The following is a 20,854-nucleotide window of genomic DNA, read 5'->3' as shown; positions in this document are numbered from 1 at the left end:
GTTGACCTTTAAGGTAATAATTCGAGAACGGAACATTCAAGATAGGTCAAACTATACTGTACATTTTCCCAATCCTGAATTTTTGAACCCTGTGGAATCCAAAATTTAACATTTAACCCTTTTGCCAGTAACTCGAGAACTTACTATATGCTTAAAGTATTTCTCCTTCTACATGAATACTTAACAATGCCTTATATGACAAATGACCAAGTAGTACATCGGAGATAGGTCAAGCTATTCTTTTTCGGAATCCTATATGATGCGTACATCGTTATGATTTTTAACCAGATTTAATCAACTTTAAAATTTGGCCCGGATAGTCCCGCAAATTACTCCCTATTGCAAAAAAATACAGCACTCATTTTTTGGGATCAAAAAAATATTATCAAGTTCTGCCAAATGAAACATAGCTCAATCCTAATCATTCATTTAACACTAACTGGCAGGGCCGGATTTATCTTTTTTGGGGCCTGGGCCAGCCCAAAATTTGGAGGCCCCCAAACGCACTGTGAGGAAGGCATGTAAACTCAAGTGCCCAAGTTTGAGATCTATGACCGTTGATTAGCGCAACAGCATTCAATTTTAACCCCAATTGAAGCTGAATTTTGCTACATGTATAATCAGGCCAGTGAGCGCGAAGCGCGACATTTTTGTACCCTATTTTGGTCCAAAACATGGTGTTTTCAGCTAAAATGGAAGATGTACACTGCACAGGGCAATTTAGGGGGCCCTGGGCCCGGGCCCATCTGGCCCTATGGTATATCCGGCCCTGCTAACTGGAGATAAAACAAAAAGTTTACTATTTTACCAATTTCTTGAAAAAAGAGCCAAAACATGCATTTTTGGCATGTTTTCTGACAATCAAGTTACGACAGTTGTATATGAAATCAAACCATTTGCCCGAGATTTATCTCAGCAATAACAGGTTTACATTTGCAATTTACCGTGACCTCTGATTTGTTCGACTATACTCTGCATACGTTTGGACAGTAAAATAAATCTATCGATACACACAATATAGGCCCAACAATAATAGAAGTCTCACCCGCGACAGACTACTCTGTCTGAAATTATGAGATATTATTCACTGATATGACTTACATTGCAAAGAGGTCCGGCGAACCAATATGATAATGCTAATTATACTGCGGAACGAACTTGGTACTCAATAATTATACAGCCATGTTTATCTGTGGCCATACGACTTGGTTCCATCTATGTACAGTTCCAATAATTGAAATTCCCGGCTCCTCAAACGTTCGAAATTGTAGTTACTACAACTGGTATTCACTGGACGGCATAACTCATAAGTGATAATGACATACCTGCCAGTTTTCATGAATTTTACGCAGTAACAGTTGATACATTTTAATACATTTTAATGCAAGCTATTAATTCACATACCATAGGTAATCAATCAATGTTTTGTTTACTTCAACGTGTTTGCGTCCGATACAGGCAAGATACAGCTCAATGGGCTGTTATAGTATTCAATTGGTTCTTGCTTAATACTGCAATCCGAAGAAATTTTGTTTGCAAAGATCCTAAATTTGATCCAATGAGATCGATTGTACTTTCTGGCCAACAAAGTAACATTCAAGCTTATTAGTATTTGTTTATCGCTCGTCGCTATCTACTAGAGTATTAAACAAGCGTAAAGAGAGTGAAGTGGCTTTGGAGGTAAAAACATAGACAACTAGAAGTGCGACCTCTGTCGTCGAACTCGTTTGACATGATTAGAGGGCCAAAACAATTTCAATCAACGGTATCGCATTTTAAGGGTCGTTTCGTGATGTGTCGCCGATTTCGAGACAGAAATGGACACCATGGATTATATTTTCGTAATTTTTGCAACATTTATGTTTCGTGCATGTTTCTGAAATTGTGATGTGCTTGAAGTTAAGCCTTTACCCATCTGATGGGTAGAGGACGCCTGCTTTGGGGTTGCAGGAAGTAAAACGTCCCCCATAATGCATCACAAATCTTAAGTTGATCTAAATCAACCTCAAAAAAAGATTTATGGTGTCCTTAGTTTTTGCTTCCAAAACATTTTGTAGGGGCGCTAATTAATGCTCAAAAAGTCGTTTCACTGGTCTCCTCCACAGCCGAGATGATTCCGCTCACTCAACAAAAACCGGTGGCGGAGGAGACTATAAGGTAAAAAAGGGTACGTAAATTCCTGCTGCTTATTCAGTCCTAAATCGCCTGGGAGACTACTAACTGATGGTACGACAAGCTCCAAATAACAATTTAAAAGCCGGCTGAATGATTTCAATGAAAATAAATGACTTTGGTTCAGGGAAGTTGAATTTTGCTTAGATTGGAACTTTAGCAGACCAGACAGTAAAACGAATGTGATCTTACAGAGATCATTCATGAAATTGGGATCATACTAGTTCTTGTAAATCTTACTCTCACTCGTGCTCTCACTCTTCCTGCAGAATTTACCCGTTTAAAATTCAATCTGCGTAAGAATTTGTGTAGTTCACAATGTTGAATGTAAACCAGTAGACAGTAGTTTTTCTATTGTTTGGTCACTACAAATCTCGAACGGTTGAAGACTTGTTCTCGAGTTGTAGGAAGTGCCACACCAATAACAAATATAACCACCGGTTTTGCTTTGTAAATCGAGTTTGGGAAAATATTTATGAATGAAACTAATATAATCCAAAAGGCAGATTGTTTTTGATATTACATATCAGTCAGTTACTGTCAATGCCCGCATGGAGTGCTGGTAACCATCAGACTGGTATGCAGTCACCGTATGCTCTGTGTTGGTATCAAAACCACAAGCAAGTCCACACATAACAAGGAGAACAACTATTGATTGCAAACAATAATAAACTTATTGATTAGAGTACTTGAAGATAAAGCATAAAAAACAGTTCAATCAGTTCAATCACTGCGGGTGTTGCCGTCTGATGGTTACTCGGGTGATGCTAAAATTGATCAGTTTATAATTTGTTTATGCAGTTTATGATGAGAGAGATGAGTATTTAGAAATCATGATGAAGCATTTCTCAGACAGGCATAAATTCCATCTTTTTATTGCTGCCCGCTGAATTACAGACCATTTTATGTTAAAGTCTGTGATGACTTTATCTTTAAGGTGCCATATGCCCGGGGGGCACTCACATGTTAAGGTGGTACGGGTATGTGCGGCGGTCAAGGGTCCCTTTTTCAGGCTCTCCAGCAGTTCCTAAAAGCCCCACATTAGGATCTGCTCCAGTTCTTTGAGCCTCAAACTCTGACAAGTGTAGCTCTTTAAACTCAAATTTGGAAATAATTCAGAATTTTTTAGCTCAACAGCCTATAATTTGGCCCTAATTTTAGTTCTTCAAGCCCCTATTTTGCCCAAAAATCAGTTCTTAGTTCCCAAAGTTCGATGCGCCGCGCCGCACACACCTACCAAAATATAAGTTGATTGCCCCCCGGGGCCATATGTGCTTAGTTCGGTGGAATTTGCTTTGGATTTCATTTTAAAGGCATGGGTGTGGTTTCCTAAAACTAAGTACGCCTACAAATTTCTGAATTATATATAAAATTTAAAAACCGGGCAAAAACAACCAATCAAATAATAAAAATTCCTTTCAAAGGAAAGCCAGCCTCAATGTAGAAGAGGTCTTGTAATTAGTTTTGGTCAATGTGAAAGGCATTTTTAGGATCACGCTTACATCTACATGACAGTCCACCAAACCATCAACGATGAGAACATGCACACTGAAACAGCAGAAAACATTAATTCCTAATCTCATGTCAACTCTTTTACTTCATTACTCCAAATTGTTCTGGTCTGTTTTTTTGTTGTTGTTGTTGTTGTTGTTGTTGTTGTTTTTTTGTCTTTTCAGCTTTTTACCCACGATATCTCAATTTCCAATTTTGTAATACCAGAACTTACGAACTCAATATCTTCGCTTAGGAATGTCCGATTTCACTGCTTTCGATATACCACTTCACAAATACACTGCCGGTTTGAGTTAACTTACATGTACATTTATTTTAAAATAACTTAATTAATTCGCAAGGTATAGTTTAAGCCTACTATATTATAATAGATAGTGGCCAGCACATTTATAAAGGACTGGTTACTCACTACAATCTTCACTCTTAAACTGTGTTTTTCTGAAATGTGCTGATCATGTTGATTGCTAGTTGGAAACTCCTGCGAAGCTATGGACATGGCCTCTTACCTACTCCATTCTATAATAGTCTGCCTAGTGCCTTGTGGGTTTTCTCTTCAATCATTTTGTTGAATGTAATTTTATGAATCAACTAGTTATGTGTCATTTTATTTATAATAAAGAAGTTATTAAATTAATAAAGTAAGACAATTTATTTATCTATAAGTGCATGTCAAATGGGGTACATTGTTCAATATTATAGGCCCACATGCATAAATTATGCCCATATTATAGCTAGGCCCTAAAAACTTTATTTTGCATCGGATTTTTCCGTTGAAAAGACAAAACTGATGTTTATGATAGCAACCATTTCATCAATAACATTTTGAGTCATTTTTATCCATAAAACGACACAGGATATGATAGATAACTACTTTCACATCAATATGGTCCATATGATCACAGATTGTTGAGAATCTGTGATATGATCCGGGATATGATGAAGATTTTGATTCTATAGATCTGTTATCAACATGATATCACGCTGTTCAGTGGTCAAGGAGTAAGGACCCCCGGTCAAGGACACTGATATGACATCATAGGTGATGTCAGATTTTCTTCTGCTGACCATATGATGCTATATATTAACTATTATTGTTACATTTAGGCCTATACCTAGAACTTTTAAAGTCATAATTAGTTCAAACATAACTTTGGTAATACTCACTCGTTTTCGTTCGTTGAAACGGCAAAACATACTTACTTTTCCTTACAAATCGAATTAAAATATTTTAAAAAAAATTCAACCACAAAAGTTTTAAACAAAAGTCATTCCAATACCAATAAAAATTAATCTCTTGAGCATACAAACACCATCCCAGAAATAGGTACCAGCCCGATGGGCTGGCGAAAAGAAAAAAGAAGGGTAACATTTTCAAAATGCTCCAATTGCAATGAAAGTGGTCTTAAATTATCCGTCTTGACAAAAAAAAATATATAGTTTGCCATATCTGCGGAGTATAGGTTTTATGCTATGACCTCTGAAGTGTCAGAAGATGACTTTGTAAATGACATCCGTAAAGCTAACTGGCGTTCTGTAAAACATGATAATGTTGATATGTATTGATGACTCTGAAAAACTGTTCTTACACGTACATTGCCGATAAGCATGCACCAATGAAAACAAAGTGAGTACGTAAAGTGCAATGATTTGAAAAGAAAGGCGATCATGAACTACTTGTGATGACATCTGGGATGCTTATCGGACAATGCGCAATCGTGTTAACCAGGAAATTGAGCAAAGTGAAAAGTTATTTTTGTCTCAAGGTATCAAAGAGAGTGGTAAGAATTCGCGTAAAGTCTGGAGTCATCTAAGACACATTGTACCTGGTAAAAACAAGTCTAATAATATAAATAATATCAAAACCAACAAGTTACGATCCTGAAGTTATTGCAAATAACCATGATAACCTCAATGAGTACTTCGCAAACATAGGCCCAACTCTAGCTCAGAATATACAAAATGGTCAGGATAATGATGACAATGTTGTAACTAGTAATAGTAAGTGTGAAAAGAGTGTTTACACTATACCTAACAGTGTGGATAGCCATAAGTTCTCGTTCAAGCCTGTAAGTCATGAATATGTCCGTAAATATATTAAGACAATAAGTGAAAGTAAAGCCATTGAAATTGTATGATCTCGATGATGAATGTATAGCGTGGTTTAAAGATTAATTACCTCTAAAATAGGTCACACAATGTATCTGTTAATAGTATCTCATCAAAACAAGCAGACTGTGTCTGTGGAATTCCACAAGGGTCAATTCTTGGACCATTATTGTTCATTATATACATCAATGATCTCCCGAATGTAGTAAGTATGTATGCAGATGACATAAATTGTACCTACTGATTTGAAAAATGTATCTAATTGATGAAGTAGCTATCTACTGCTGATATTAGGGTATTGATGAAGTAGCTATCTATTGCTGGCTGGTATAATGGTATTGATGAAGTAACTATCTACTTGTGATATTAGGGTATTGATGAAGTAGCTATTTACTGCTGATATTAGGGTATTGATGAAGTAGCTATCTACTGCTGATATTATTAGGGTATTGATGAAGTAGCTATCTACTGCTGATATTAGGGTATTGATGAAGTAGCTATCTACTGCTGATATTATTAGGGTATTGATGAAGTAGCTATCTACTGCTGATATTAGGGTATTGATGAAGTAGCTATCTACTGCTGATATTAGGGTATGGATGAAGTAGCTATCTACTGCTGATATTAGGGTATTGATGAAGTAGCTATCTACTGCTGGTATTAGGGTATTGATGAAGTAGCTATCTACTGCTGTTATTAGGGTATTGATGAAGTAGCTATCTACTGCTGATATTAGGGTATTGATGAAGTACCCAGCAAACACAAAAACGTTTTTAAAACGTTTTAAATAAGTTATATTTTGGGTTTTGGTTTAGGTAAAAACGTTTTAATAACATTAAAATGTCGGGTTATATAAAGGTCATGAAATCGTTTTAAACGTTTTGTATGAAAAAACACTACAACAATATTTCATTGTAAACTATTTTTGCAAACATTTTTTGCTAAATATTTTGTCAACACTTAAATAACATTATGTTAAAATATTTGCACTCAGCAAACACAGAAATGTTCTTAAAATGTTTTTTACAAAACGTTTTAATAACATTTAAATGTCGGGTTATATAAAGGTCGTGAAAACATTTTAAAAATGTTATTGTAAATATTGTGGGCAAACATTTTTTGCAAAATATTTTTCAACCCCAAAATAACATTCTGTTTAGAATGATTTGTACCAAGTTTTCACAAATGTTTTTGGAATGTTATAAAACGTTTTTATACCCTTTATATAACCCGACATTTAAATGTTTTCTGTAGAACATTTGTGTTTGCTGTGCAGTAAATTACCAACAAATGTTATTTAATGTTATGAAAACGTTTTATACCATTAATGTACCCTTTATATAACCCGACATTTAAACGTTTTCTGACAACCTTTTATAACCTTTTGCGAATGATGTCGAAAACGTTTTGTGTTTGCTGGGTAGCTATCTACTGCTGATATTGATATTAGGGTATTGATGAAGTAGCTATCTACTGCTGATATTAGGGTATTGATGAAGTAGTTATCTACTGCTGATATTAGGGTATTGATGAAGTAGCTATCTACTGCTGATATTAGGGTATTGATGAAGTAGCTATCTACTGCTGATATTGATATTAGGGTATTGATGATGAAGTAGCTATCTACTGCTGATATTAGGGTATTGATGAAGTAGCTATCTACTGCTGTTATTAGGGTATTGATGAAGTAGCTATCTACTGCTGATATTAGGGTATTGATGAAGTACCTACCTACTGCTGATATTAGGGTATTGATGAAGTACCTATCTACTGCTGATATTAGGGTATTGATGAAGTAGCTATCTACTGCTGGTATTAGGGTATTGATGAAGTAGCTATCTACTGCTGACATTAGAGTATATGTGAAGTAGCTATCTACTGCTGATATTAGGGTATTGATGAAGTAGGTACCTGCTAGTGCTGATAAGGGTGATGAGCTATCTTACTGCTGATATCAGTTTTATTGAAGTAGCTATATGTCTATAACTTTACTGCTGATATCACTATTGATAGCTAGCTATCTTCTGCTGATAAGTAGCTACCTGCTATTGCTGATAAGGGTGATGAAGTATCTATTGTTACGAGTCGTACTTGATTCAAGGCCAAAATCACGTTTTACCCGAACTCACACGAATGCACAACACAAATACACTGTTTGATTAAGCTAACAAAATCTAAGTCTTTAATTGAAAGCACGTTATGATTGATACAATATATGACAACAAATGCTCATACACAATAATCAAATATAAACACTCTTTATCTATTTAGTACTTAGCCAGCATTCTTCTTCTTGGTGATCATAAAGTTCTTGCAATGTTCTGGACGACTGATGTAATATATCCTTATTCACTTGTCCTGCGAAAATCAGCGAAGTCCAGTGTACACTTGCGTTTATAAATCCTTGCGTATGAAATCCACACACGAAAATGATGCTGCTTTCTCCCAAATACTAAGTGCTTTGCGTCGTTCTCCAAACACATTTATAACTCCTTGCGCAGTTCTCCAAATGTAATACTCCTTGCGCCGTTCTCCAATGCTAAACTCCTTGCGCAGTTCTCCAAATCACTTTACTCCTTGCGCCGTTCTCCAATACTAAACTCCTTGTGCTGCTTTCTCCAAACCTGGTGCTATTTCCACCTTTCACACAATATCTTCAGGAAGCAGGACTGCGATGCAGTTGTCCCCACTTATTTTGACAGTTGCGTTGAATCAAAACACCAGACTTCAGCAAGTCGACAGAAGAATATATATTCCTTTCTTGGAAGAAGTACGTTCTTTGACGTATTCTAGATCTTCTCCGACACCACTGGCAAATAGTAGTACTTTGACTACATAAAATATTTCTGGTTTGCAATTTCCTTTCTTTGAAGGAATTGGACTGTAAGCATATTAGCTAGCTAGCCCAGATCAACACCATCAACTGTGACAATAATTGTGTTTACATTTTCTTATATAGGCCTATCAAGAATGGGAAAAACCCCATTCTATTATGGCCAAATGTGATCTTGGAAATTTCCAAGCCTTAATTATAACATTAACCTTTCTCATTACATCACTTCCTTATGGAAATTTCTTTACATCACTTTCACTTTACAAACTCAGGGGGTTTCCAAATATTCCAAATTAGATATGATTCAACTTGTTTTGCTCAATTGGGAGGGGAATTCCCCCAAAATGTCATCACTCATGTAACTTTGTAAACAAAGATAAATCATCAAACCAAATTACTCAGGGCATATCACACTATCTACTGCTGATATCAGTTTTATTAAAGTAGCTATACTGCTGATATCAGTATTGATGAAGTAGCTAGCTATCTACTGCTGATAAGGGTATTGATGAAGTAGCTACCTACTATATAGTGCCAATAAGGGTGATGAAGTAGCTATCTACTGCTGATAAGGGTATTGGTGATCTACTGTTGATAATGATTTCAGTATTGATGAATTAGATATCTATGACTTATATCGTTATTAATAATGTAGGCATTTACATGAATGTGTAATTTATATACTGACAGTATATAAATTAACTACATGTACATATATGTGAATGGGGCTTTAACTTCATTAATACTGCTGTTTTCTTTTCATTTCAAAAATACCAAATAACAATTTGAATAACTTATCCTTCAATTTTCAGCAATTAATAAACCATTTTATTTTTTGATTACTGTTAAATATTGTTTGCCCAAAATAATTTTTTTTAAATGTATTCATGATATTTATGTTTAATTATACCTAAATATTTGAATGTTTTGTTACTGACATTTTTTGACACCTTTTTACACTCTAATATCGAAATGGTGCCCCAAAAAATCTCTGCCAAAACTTGTTTTCTCTTGTCCTTTTAAGGGGGCTGTGAGCAAAGAAGGCATTTTTTTTTTTGGATAGTCAATCATCACTGACTGGTGTATACCTGTAACAATTCTCAACTCAAAAATCTAATTATTTTGCGTCGCCGCATCCACCGTTGCCATGGTAACGGCAGCCATATTGGATTATTAGTTATTCCGGTTTTTGGCAGAAAAATTAAAACAACAATGAGTCTGAAACCACAAATATTTAACTGTTAGAAGCATAATAAAGATGATTTGCTCCTATTTTGTTTTCCAGACGTTTTTAGATTGTGTTTATGTGAAAAGTTCAAAATTTGGCCATTTTGGGGGGGAAAATCACTATATTTCAATGTTGGATCGGTTTGGTTAAAAAAGGACTTCTCTAGATCTACTTAAAATACACCTTTATGCCAAGTTTCAAGTCATTTGGACTTACAATGGCTGAAAAATCCTTGAATTACTAATAAAATTACCATTTTGAAATAAACACGTTATAAAATGACTAATAATAGCTAGGTGAGAAATTATAAAATATATTATAAATACACATTTGTTGAGGCAAAATTCATAAATAATAATAAAGTATAAATAATAATAAAGTAAATAAATGTTAAATTATGATTGTTATTGCCAGGTAAATATTTTTGTTAGTAATTCTTTTACATATCGCACCTTGAAAAACAATAAAATACATTAAAATTCAAGTGCCGGTATAAGAATAGGAAACTATTACGCATTAAGGTACCATATTTCTCGACACCTTTTACTTAAACTTTGCAATGCAACGTCCGATTTCAATTGGTAACAAATAATTTAAAGCTAAAACTCTGCTGAATTTAATTTAATAAGTTGCAAAATTCAAATTTCACATTTTCTTGCCTAACAGTCATCCCCACAATCTGCTAAAAAATGCTAGTCCCCCCCCCCACTTTTTTTAAGACTGCCCTGCATGTTCATGTACTAGTAGGCCTATGTTTGAAAAAGTGCATCCAGAGGAATTTTCTGTGTCCCCAGAAATAAACCAAAAAAAAAAATCTGTGGCTTCATGCTGTAGGCCTACCCAGTAGCGTAGCCAGCAGGGGGCAGGTGGGGCAGAGTGCCCCCTGACAAAAAATGAAAGAAAAAAGTGCCCCTCTGACAAAAAATAAAAAGGAGAAAATCAGGAGGGCAAAGGAAAAGAAAAGGGGCAAGGAGCCCCTTTTCTACCAAAATTCAGCCCGATCATGGGCGAAAATTGTGTAAAAAAAGAATAAAGCCATTTCCATCCTGATAATGGGCAAAAATAGTGTAAAATATCATGAATTCTTGCGCGCTACGCGCGCACATTTGTTCCAATAAAGCCTTCTTTGAAGCTCGAAGATCTATGTATTGTATGATGCAATTGTAATTTTTTTTCGTCTGTGCCCCCGAAATTTTATTTTGCCCCCCCCCGACCGAAAAAGCTGGCTACGCCCCTAGGTCTACCTGGATACGGATCATACTGCTGTACACTGAACCCTGGGCACAATGACATGGAGGTATTTGGTGTTGTGTGCCCTTAAACTTTAATCACAGCTTGCAACCACACACACCAAGTTCAAGGTATTGACCTGAATTGTTAGTGCACATACCATGCAGACAATATCAGGCCATAGGTGAATAGTTGTATTGGTTGCACAATAATTATAATGTTTTAGCCTAGCAATAGCATATACTAATAATTTATTGCATGTAACATGACATTATAAAAGATAGTAGTAGGCTTGATCTTCACTGCATGTATTAATTTTGTAAACATAGGCCTATAGGCCTAGGCCTAGCCTACATGTAATTTTAAAACTATAGGCCTATACATGTATAATATATAGGCCTGTCATGGTAGGTATGATCATCAGTCAAATTTTCAAGTAGGATATTTCACATGAATAATACAGCATGCTCACCTCTGCTGTAGGGGAGAGCGGGGAGTGTTCGCCCGAGGGGCAGGTTCGCCCACCTCTTGTTTCTCAGCACTACGGCTATCGGGGAATTTGATGATGGCAAAATTAGGTGGCATGGGTCATTATAAACTTCTCATATTAGCTACTCGACATATAGGGACGTGTTCATCGAACTGCAGCCAAAACAAACAGATTACACCAAAACGTAATTTTTTCTTGCATTAATAATGTTGTATTATCATTGATACATAAATACAGATGGTTTTAATGGAAATCTGTATTTGGAACATATGGGATTTGTTAAAGATTTAATGCAGTTATAAACTCCTTATTCGATTTATATTTTGCATACCCTGAAGAAAATACAAAAATGTGCACAAGGAACACGTTCGCCCTTTTGAGGATATCTCCCCCGGGCGGACTTAGGCCTACCCCAAACTGGAGGTCGGACCTGCCCCATCAGCGTATTATGCAAATATTGATAATTATACCATTAAACAAGGTAAAACTACTGAAAAGCATGTTTTTTAAAGTTATGCGGTATCAGTATTACTCATACCACCGTTTATGTCCTAATCCATAACCCCCCCCCCCCTCCGAAGTTGTAAACATGATACGTTTAAGCTCACTTTGGACCCCTACATTTTACCCTGACCCGACCCCTGCAACAAATTTAGTGATTCCCCAGAAGAGAATGAATGCGCTGTATACTCTTGCTAAATGTTTACATTGAATATGTTATTGTTACACAATGTTTAAACCTTTTTGTGCTTGGTTGCCATGGCAACCCAGCACTTATTGTTTGATTTCAGTTTTCTGTTGTTTCTATCAGTAATTCATTTAAGAAAACGGAAACTTTTAAAAATATTGCAAAAAAATGATCAAAATGGTTATGACAGACAGAAATACTAAAATTTATCTGTGCAGATATCAGAAATATTGTTTTGATTTTGCATTTGAAGGTAAAATAGGTATATGTTTCAGGAAAATAATATTTCTGAATCTAGACTAGGAAGTTTTGATGGTTCTCTTCACTAGCACACTGAGCGTGGCAGGCTATGGGTTCTATGGGCATACACACCGGGTACCATACATGCTTTGTATCTGTGTTGTATGGTCTGTATCTCTGCTTCTGGTGAGAGCTACCTGCTGAGTAGTGAGCAATGAATACACATGTTCCTTGACCTTTATCTGTTCATGTCCTGTCATAGTGTTCTGTTATCATACAATATGTGTTGGATAATTTTCAACTACATGTAACATGTTTTACCATAGGCCTTCAAAAACAGCCTATGGTTTTACCGTGCAACATGCAGCATAGGTATTTGAGGGAAGACCCGTGTTAATAAATAAACAAGATCACTGAATATTGGAAATAATGGAAAATGGTGATAAAAAGCTATTGATGCACACATCACTTTCAAATATTTTGGGGCTATTTTTATGGTGACACAAAATAATGTCAAAACTAGAATGAAGCATTAGGGCATACGTTATAATTGGATTTTGTTACTATGAATATTATCAATAAACATTCACTTATTATTGGCTTTAAAGGTGCTATTTTGGGGTTCAGATTGTGTAGGCCTGTAATATATACTGTTACTTTTCAAAAAAACCCATTTGTATGCTTAAATCCTCAAAAAACAAAAAGAGTTATGAATTAATCTATACTATAAGGTGTAAATGTCAGTTCTGTTCCAACTCATGTCATCCAAACCTGGTGATAATAATATTTGAGTAGGGGGACAACCCGTGAGTGGAGATATTTGAGGTCAAAGGTCATTTAGGGGTCAAATGAGGTCATTGTTGATTTAGATTAAGAGATGGGGAAATTGCTCTCCTTTGTAAAAGTAAATTTTAATGTCAAACATTACCTAGTGATAAGCTCTGTGTAAGGGAGCATCAAGTGAGTGAAAATGTTTTGAGATCATAGGTCATTTAGGGATCAAATTTTCAAAGTGTTTGTATTGGGCTTTAAGTAGTGAATGTAAACCTGAGGAGGAGTAACAACATAAAGAGCATAAAAGTATAAGAATTGGAATGGAACTGATGTAAGGAATCCAACTGAATCATCAGTATCTGGGAAAAAGTGCCTGGTTTTGAGGTTTGAACCAACCGAATCTTTGCACTTCAAATAATTTTGACTTTTTTTTATAAAAAGAAATATAAAAGTTACTAATTGTGAACAACCATGTCCCAGCACATCCCTTTTTAAAGGGATTTTTATTTGTGATTAGGGTGAACTTACCCCACCATATGGGCGAACCTGCTCCAATATGCATGGGCAAGTTCGTCACTTTAAAAAACTTTTTTGTTTGCTCTATCCTGTTGCTATTGAAAGGCCTATAGTTCTGGGATTGTGGTCGTATATAGCTAAGACATAGGGCTTTCACATGGGCTAATCAGGCCATCCCTAACCTTAAAATTGACATCGCTAGGCTGGTCAGAAAATAAAAATTCCCTCTAAAAGGGAAAGCCAGCCTCAATGTAAAAGAGGTCTTGTAATTAGTTTTGGTCAATGTGAAAGGCATTTTTAGGATCACGGCTTACTACATCCATGTTACATGACAGTCCACCAAACCATCAGCGGTGAGAAGATGTACACTGAAACTGCAGAAAACATTAACTCCTAATCTCCTGTCAACTCTTTAATTCATTATTGTTCATTATTATTAATTCATTATTGTTCTCTAAATTGTTCTGTTCTGGTTTTATTTGTCTTTTCAGCTTTTTACCCACGATATTTCAATTTCCAATTTTTAATACCATAACTTACGAACTCAATTTCTTCGCTTAGGAATGTCCGATTTTATTGGGGAAAACGGCGTTGTGGAGCAAAATAGCTCTTTATGTGAAAGCCTCCAAATTTATAAGCTGTCCAAAAGATGTCTGTTTTTGACATGATACACCATATTTCTTAAAGACCCATTCAGTGATCCCAGTGCAAGAGTAAAAAATTAAAATTGTTTATAAATTGCTTAAAAGAGAAGGATAGGCCTAAGTTTGTCATTTGGTATTTTTGAAATGCCAAATTTGGCAAAAAATGAAGAAAACAGCAGTACTGACGAAGTTCAAGCCCCGCCATTCAAATACTTGTAGCTAATTTTAGATACTGTCCGTATCTAAAAATACAGATTCGTGTAAAATGTCTTATTTTGTCTTAAATAGGCCTACACGGCTTTTGGCTGAACCATTCGCAGACTTAGCACATCTATGTAATAACAAAGGTACGGTACCAAAATTTTGATGATTTTTACGATCGTCCGGATGAGCAAATCACTGAATGGGCCTTTAATATTAATAATAGATAAGCTGCCTTTAAAAATATTATTGACAATGTTGAGAGTAGGAATTACCTTGAAAATGTCTCAAAAATACAAGATGCCAGTTATATTCCGGTCTGAAACGATCAGACAATATTTTAAACATTAATAACATCATAAACCCAAATCGTGAAAAAATCACCCCGGGTAGATTTTTGGCTATTTCTCCATTTACGATCCTGCCCAAAAGTGTCTGCTTTCGATATACCACGTCACAAATACTACACTGCACTGACTGCAGGTTTTAGTTAAAAGGGCATTTCGTGATCCACAGCATCATCCCTAACTTTTCTCAAAAAAGTTCAGATTTTTATATCACTGGAAACCTCTGGCTACATAATGTTTATGTACAAAATATTTCTTGCAGATTAATTCGTTAGCAAAGTAATCGTGAAATTTGAATTTCGTTCTGGTATACCAGAACAAAATTGCAACACATTGTGTACACATAACCATGCATAACTCGTAAAGGCAAAATCGGAATCAACTGAAATGTTTTAGAATAAGCTTTTTTTGTGGATATCTACTGAAAAATGTCATAAAAAGAGGATGCTAGGATCACGAAATACTCCTTAAATTCGCCATATAACATAATATAAACTCACCTTACATGTACATTTTTTATTTTAAAATAATTTGATATTAATTCGTAATGTATAGTTTACTATATGATAGATGGTGGCAAGAACATTTATAAAGGACTGATTACTCACTGCAATCTTCACTCTTGTGTGTCTTGACTGTAAGTTTATGAATCAAATAAAAAGATAGAAAGTAGCTTCACTTACGTTATGTGTCATTTTATTTATAACATAGAAGTTATTAAATTAATAAAGTAAGACAATTTATTTATATATAAGTGCATGTCAAATGGGTACATTGTTCAATACTATAGGCCTACATGCATAAATTATGCCCATATTATAGCTAGGCCCTAAAAACTTTATTTTGCATCGGATTTTTCCCGTTGAAAAGGCAAAACTGATGTTCATGATAGCAACTATTTCATCAATAGCATTTTGAGTCATTTTTATCCATAAAACGACACAGGATATGATAGATAATTACTTTGACATCAATATGGTCCATATGATGAAGATTTTGATTCTTAGATCTGTTATCAACATGATATCACGCTGTTCAGTGGTCAAGGACCCCGGGTCAAAGACACTGAAATGACATACTTTTCTTCTGCTGACCATATGATGCTGTATATTAACTATTATTGTTACATTTTAGGCCTATACCTAAAACTTTTAAAGTCATATTAATTCAAACATAACTTTGGTAATACTCACTCGTTTTCATTCGTTGAAACGGCAAAACATACTTACTTTTCCTTACACATCGAATTAAAATATTTTAAAAAAAATTCAACCACAAAAAGTTTTAACAAAAAGTCATTCCAATACCAATAAAAATTAATCTCTTGAGCAAACTGACCCCATCCCAGAAACAGGTACCACTGAGCCCGAAGGGCTGGCGAAAATAGGGCGAACACTCCCCGCTCTCCCCTATAGTTTTGTGTAAAGCCTTATTTGCATATCTTGTGAATTTTATTTAAGCCTACAAAAATTAAGTATATTTTGCCTGAATAGGCCTATATATATATTCCATTAATCCACTACAGGGGTACGTACTAAAAATGAAAAACATTTTGGTTTGGAAAAATATGCACTTTTAAAGGTTATGAATAGAAAATGCCCTTTCGCCCATTGAAAAAAAATGTGATGTCAAATAAGCTCTTCTGTAAAAATATCTACCCTGGTCCACTATAATGAACATCCAACTTGGTATAGTGATAGAGTATGATCACCTCTTGTGCTGTGTTATTTGCAAATGGCACTTATATATGAATTACTAGACCTATAAGCTCCTATAGGCCTATATATATTATTTGTTCTTGCAAACCTTTGCTGTGGGGTCACCTAAATTATGACACATATACGGTATAATTTTAGTTTGACACCTTTATTTGCCTTTTTTCTGCTTTTCTACTTTCATTTTCTTCCAGAAATATAATTGAGATGGCGGCTAACGTAACTGAAACATTTGAGGAGTTTGATTCTCGTCTGATCAACATAGTAAGTGGTGGCTTCATGACAATGGCTATAGGGTTGGGTGTAGACACTGGACTATTTGATGTCATGTGCAGCATGGACGGACCTAAAACATCGCAAGAAATTGCAGATTTGGCAGGGTTGAAAGAACGGTACGTTTTGTGAAAATATAGTATGTTATATACTTACATCAAACAAAATATTGAAAGAAAGTTTTGAAAACATACAGTTGAAATCAAAATAATGACAACCATTCTTTAAATTTCATCATAATAATTCTGTTATTGTCAAAACAAGTACCGGTAATTAAAGTGCAAATATTAAGCCAATGTTTTCATGAGCCATTGACTGATTGAGACACTTTCTAAGATGTCAAACTTGCAAATTAAAAACAGGTTATGGCCATTCCAGATGAATTCCATATCCCCCTATGGAAAACGTGTAATTACCAAAAATTTAAACCAAAAATTCGAAAAGGTACCCTAAACAAGTTGTTCAGTTTCAGAAAACTACCCTTATCCTTGAAAATCAGTGTTTTTTAGACCCTAAATGCATCACGCACGTAACTTGCATCGCCTTAAAAAACAACACCCAGTTTTTTTTTAGGAAAGTGCAGTCTCATGCCTGTATAAACCATATGAATGATTATTCTATACAGATATGTCCGAGAGTGGCTTGGTGCTATGGCGATGGGCAGAATAGTGGACTTTAATGGAGACCAGGAGACTTACCACATCCCAGAACATCGTATCCCTGCGTTGAAACCAAAAAGTGGCAAAAATGCTATGACCCTGTATGCCAAAGGTGTACCAATGCTGAGTAGTGTATACAAAGATATTGCTGAGTGTTTCAAGAAGGATGGACCCAATGGTATGTCTTGGGGGTATGTTTGGGGTATAGAATGGAGGTGAATTCCTCAAATAGAAATGGTTATTGACATTATATGTACTACGAATCCGATAAATAATGAAGTATGCAACTGATTCGAGGCAAATAAACTATTTCTAAATTCAAAAAAAAAAAGATGAACTTAATGTTCTTGGGTACATGTTTTCAAACTAAAAATATAGATGATAGATGTGCTGTTTTTCTTATTGATGGTTGCAAACTTACTCGCAATAATTTTTTAGTTATCACGATTGATGACAATTTTGCATGGAAGAATCAAATTGATAAGTTATGTAAATTGTGTGCTAGAAACATTGTGTTCTCAACAAAGTTAAGCATTTTCTACCAGAGCATTCAATGTATCAATTATACTGTTCATTATACATTGATGGTTTGCTCCTTTGGGGTAATGCCAAAAAGGAATCTATTAATATTGTATGTTGTTATTTTCTATTCTGTATGTTTTTTAATGATGGAAATAAAATAACTATGAACTATGATCCAATGCTGAATATGGTGTCCAAAGGTTTGGTAGAGTGTTTTTGAAACAAACTGGTAATATTATATGGCATTGTGTTCATAAATTATTGCCGTACTCTCACTATGTTTAGCCTGACACCATAATATTATTATTATGGTCTCAGGTTTAGCAGAGCATTTAAATTTAGGCAAACTTTTCATTTAAAGAAGATTTCTAATTGTCCCTATATCTTGACAAAATAATACACTATCATCCATGATCAATTCTTCATTTGTTTTAATGTCTATATTGGTTTTATTGTTTGTTTGTCTGTAGGAATGGCATACTCAAAATATTCAGATTTTCATGGTTTCATGGCTGGCCTCAGTAGTCGATGGTTTGATAATTATCTCATACAACATTTTGTGCCTGGAATACCAACTCTCAAAGAAAAATTAGGTAAGTTGGTTGGACAGTATGCCTACCCCAAGTAATCATGGACCATTAGTACATCACAGGTCATCATGAAATAACAGTATAATTGTTATATTAACTTTATCATATTTAAACAGTTTAAATCCCTACAGAGCTAAATAATATGTTCAATAATTGATTAAAATAAGGTATACCGGGAATCCGGGATTGAATATTGGCTCTCGCTTTGGCCAGCCTATTATTACAAACTTCAAAGCCAATGAAACTGAAAAATTTATTCATTCCAGTCTGGGATTTCATCGTCTACTTCCAATGACATTAATTATCAGCTAAATTTTAACTTTTTACCAGAGCCCTTCCCTTTTAAATCTTGATGATATGAAAATAATGTTTGTTAACTACAACCCAAGGTACATCATACAAAAAATCTCAACTGCTCAGATTGTTGAAGACAAAGTTCTCTATGTTGCTCTGTTGCAGGACAATTAAGGTGGTTATTTTGCCCTTTTTGTTTGAATTTATTTCAGATTCAGGTATACAGGTGCTTGATGTTGGATGCGGTGAAGGTGGAGCGTCACATCTATTCGCCCAGAACTACCCCAATAGTCAGATATATGGACTAGACTTCCAACAACATTGCATCACCAAGGCGACTGAGATAGCTGCTAATAAGGGATTGGAGAATATCCATTTTGTTTGTCAAGAAGCTTCTGGTATGGATCCTATATGGGATTCAAAATTTGACTATGTATTTATGCATGAAATTCTTCATGACAGTGCATACCCAGACAAACTTTTAGATGAAACATATCGTGTTATGAAAAGTGATGGTATATTATCGGTTATAGACACTGGAGCACATTCCAAACTTGAAGACAATTTGAACTTAAGTCCAACTATCGGGATATCTTATGTATGTAGTATGATGAACTGTGTTCCAGTGTCTTTGAATTTTGAAGGAGGAATGGGGCTAGGGGCAGTGTGGGGTAAGGAGAGGGCTGTTGAGATGCTGTCAGACCATGGCTTTGATTGCGAAGTATCCAAAACTCCTGGGACCAAATTTGGTCATTTTCTATGTAAGAAGGCAAAGTAATTTCATTTAGGCAATAGAAACACATTAGTTTGATCTTTCGATCGACCATCGATGCTTAGTCGATCCTTACTATTTATGTAATCAATTATATGACTATTGCTAATTGTGACAATATATGAATCTTCGCCTGTATTGACAAATGAGCAATAAAAAGTTAGCATTAATTCTCATTAATTAGTTGTTAGTTCATAAATAACAAGCATCGAAGCAACATCGACGGTCGATCCAAAGATCGAACAAATTTGTTTCTGGTGTCTCATTGGACCTTTCTTAATCAAATACTAAACACATCCGAAAAAGTAATTACCCCCCTATATCATTCATTACAAGACAATTTAATCTTTGCAGCATATTTTAAAACTGAAATAGCATGTCAATAGTCAATAGAGGTGTCTTAAAGGAGTATTTCTGATCCTAGCATCCTCTTTTATTGCATTTTTCAGTAGATACTCACGAAATACGGTAAGCTTATTCCCAAAACTTCAGCCGATTCCCATTTTGCTTTTGCAAGTTATGCATCATTATGTGTATTACACTATTCCATAGACCACTGTGTTGAATTACATTCTGGTATCCAGAACGTAATTCAAATTTGATGATATCTTTGCTAAACAAATTAATCTGCAAGACATTTTTTGTACATAAACATTATGCAGTCAGAGGTTTGCAGTGGTATAAAAATCTCAACTATTTTTTAGAAAAGTGGGAGATGAGCCTGTGGATCAAGAAATGCCCTTTAATAGCACAAAATGTGTTTTCATGGTGACCCTTCGATTGAAAAAGCTGCAGATTAAAAAGTTGCACCAAGACCCATTGAAAATGTTGCTTTTGTTGCTAGAGTGCCAGCTTGTAACTTGTTACTGCAGGTCATTCTTGACCATTCATGTAGAGAATGTAATGGTACACTGACTGTAGGAGCTTTTTAGTGCAACTTTTGATTCTGCATCTTTTTGTATTCAAGGAGTCACCATGGTTACAAATTTTGAGCTATTCAGACAAATGAGGTATCAAGTTTTGCAGAACTAAAGTTGGTTTCTTTTGG

General features: G+C 35.1%; 1 protein-coding gene across 2 annotated transcripts in view; it reads left to right on the top strand.

The window, feature by feature from the left end:
* LOC140171386 (S-adenosylmethionine-dependent methyltransferase Rv2258c-like) overlaps nt 1-20,854 on the top strand; it is a 39,436-nt gene that overhangs the window by 16,935 nt on the left and 1,647 nt on the right. The window contains exons 1-4 of one of the 2 annotated variants that reach the window (XM_072194631.1): nt 16,871-17,088; nt 17,595-17,806; nt 18,621-18,743; nt 19,247-20,854. The exon at nt 19,247-20,854 is cut by the window's right edge and continues 1,647 nt beyond it. In XM_072194631.1, the coding sequence (XP_072050732.1) occupies nt 16,904-17,088; nt 17,595-17,806; nt 18,621-18,743; nt 19,247-19,812 (1,086 nt within the window). In that variant the 5' untranslated portion in view covers nt 16,871-16,903 and the 3' untranslated portion in view covers nt 19,813-20,854. Of the gene's footprint in view, nt 1-16,870; nt 17,089-17,594; nt 17,807-18,620; nt 18,744-19,246 lie in introns of those variants that run through there. The other variant, XM_072194632.1, reaches the window with a different exon arrangement.

Source organism: Amphiura filiformis, chromosome 15 (genome assembly GCF_039555335.1).
Source record: "Amphiura filiformis chromosome 15, Afil_fr2py, whole genome shotgun sequence".
Lineage (NCBI taxonomy): Eukaryota > Metazoa > Echinodermata > Ophiuroidea > Amphilepidida > Amphiuridae > Amphiura > Amphiura filiformis.
The sequence above is the reverse complement of the archived record's forward strand: the minus strand, read 5'-3'. Positions and strand labels throughout refer to the sequence as shown.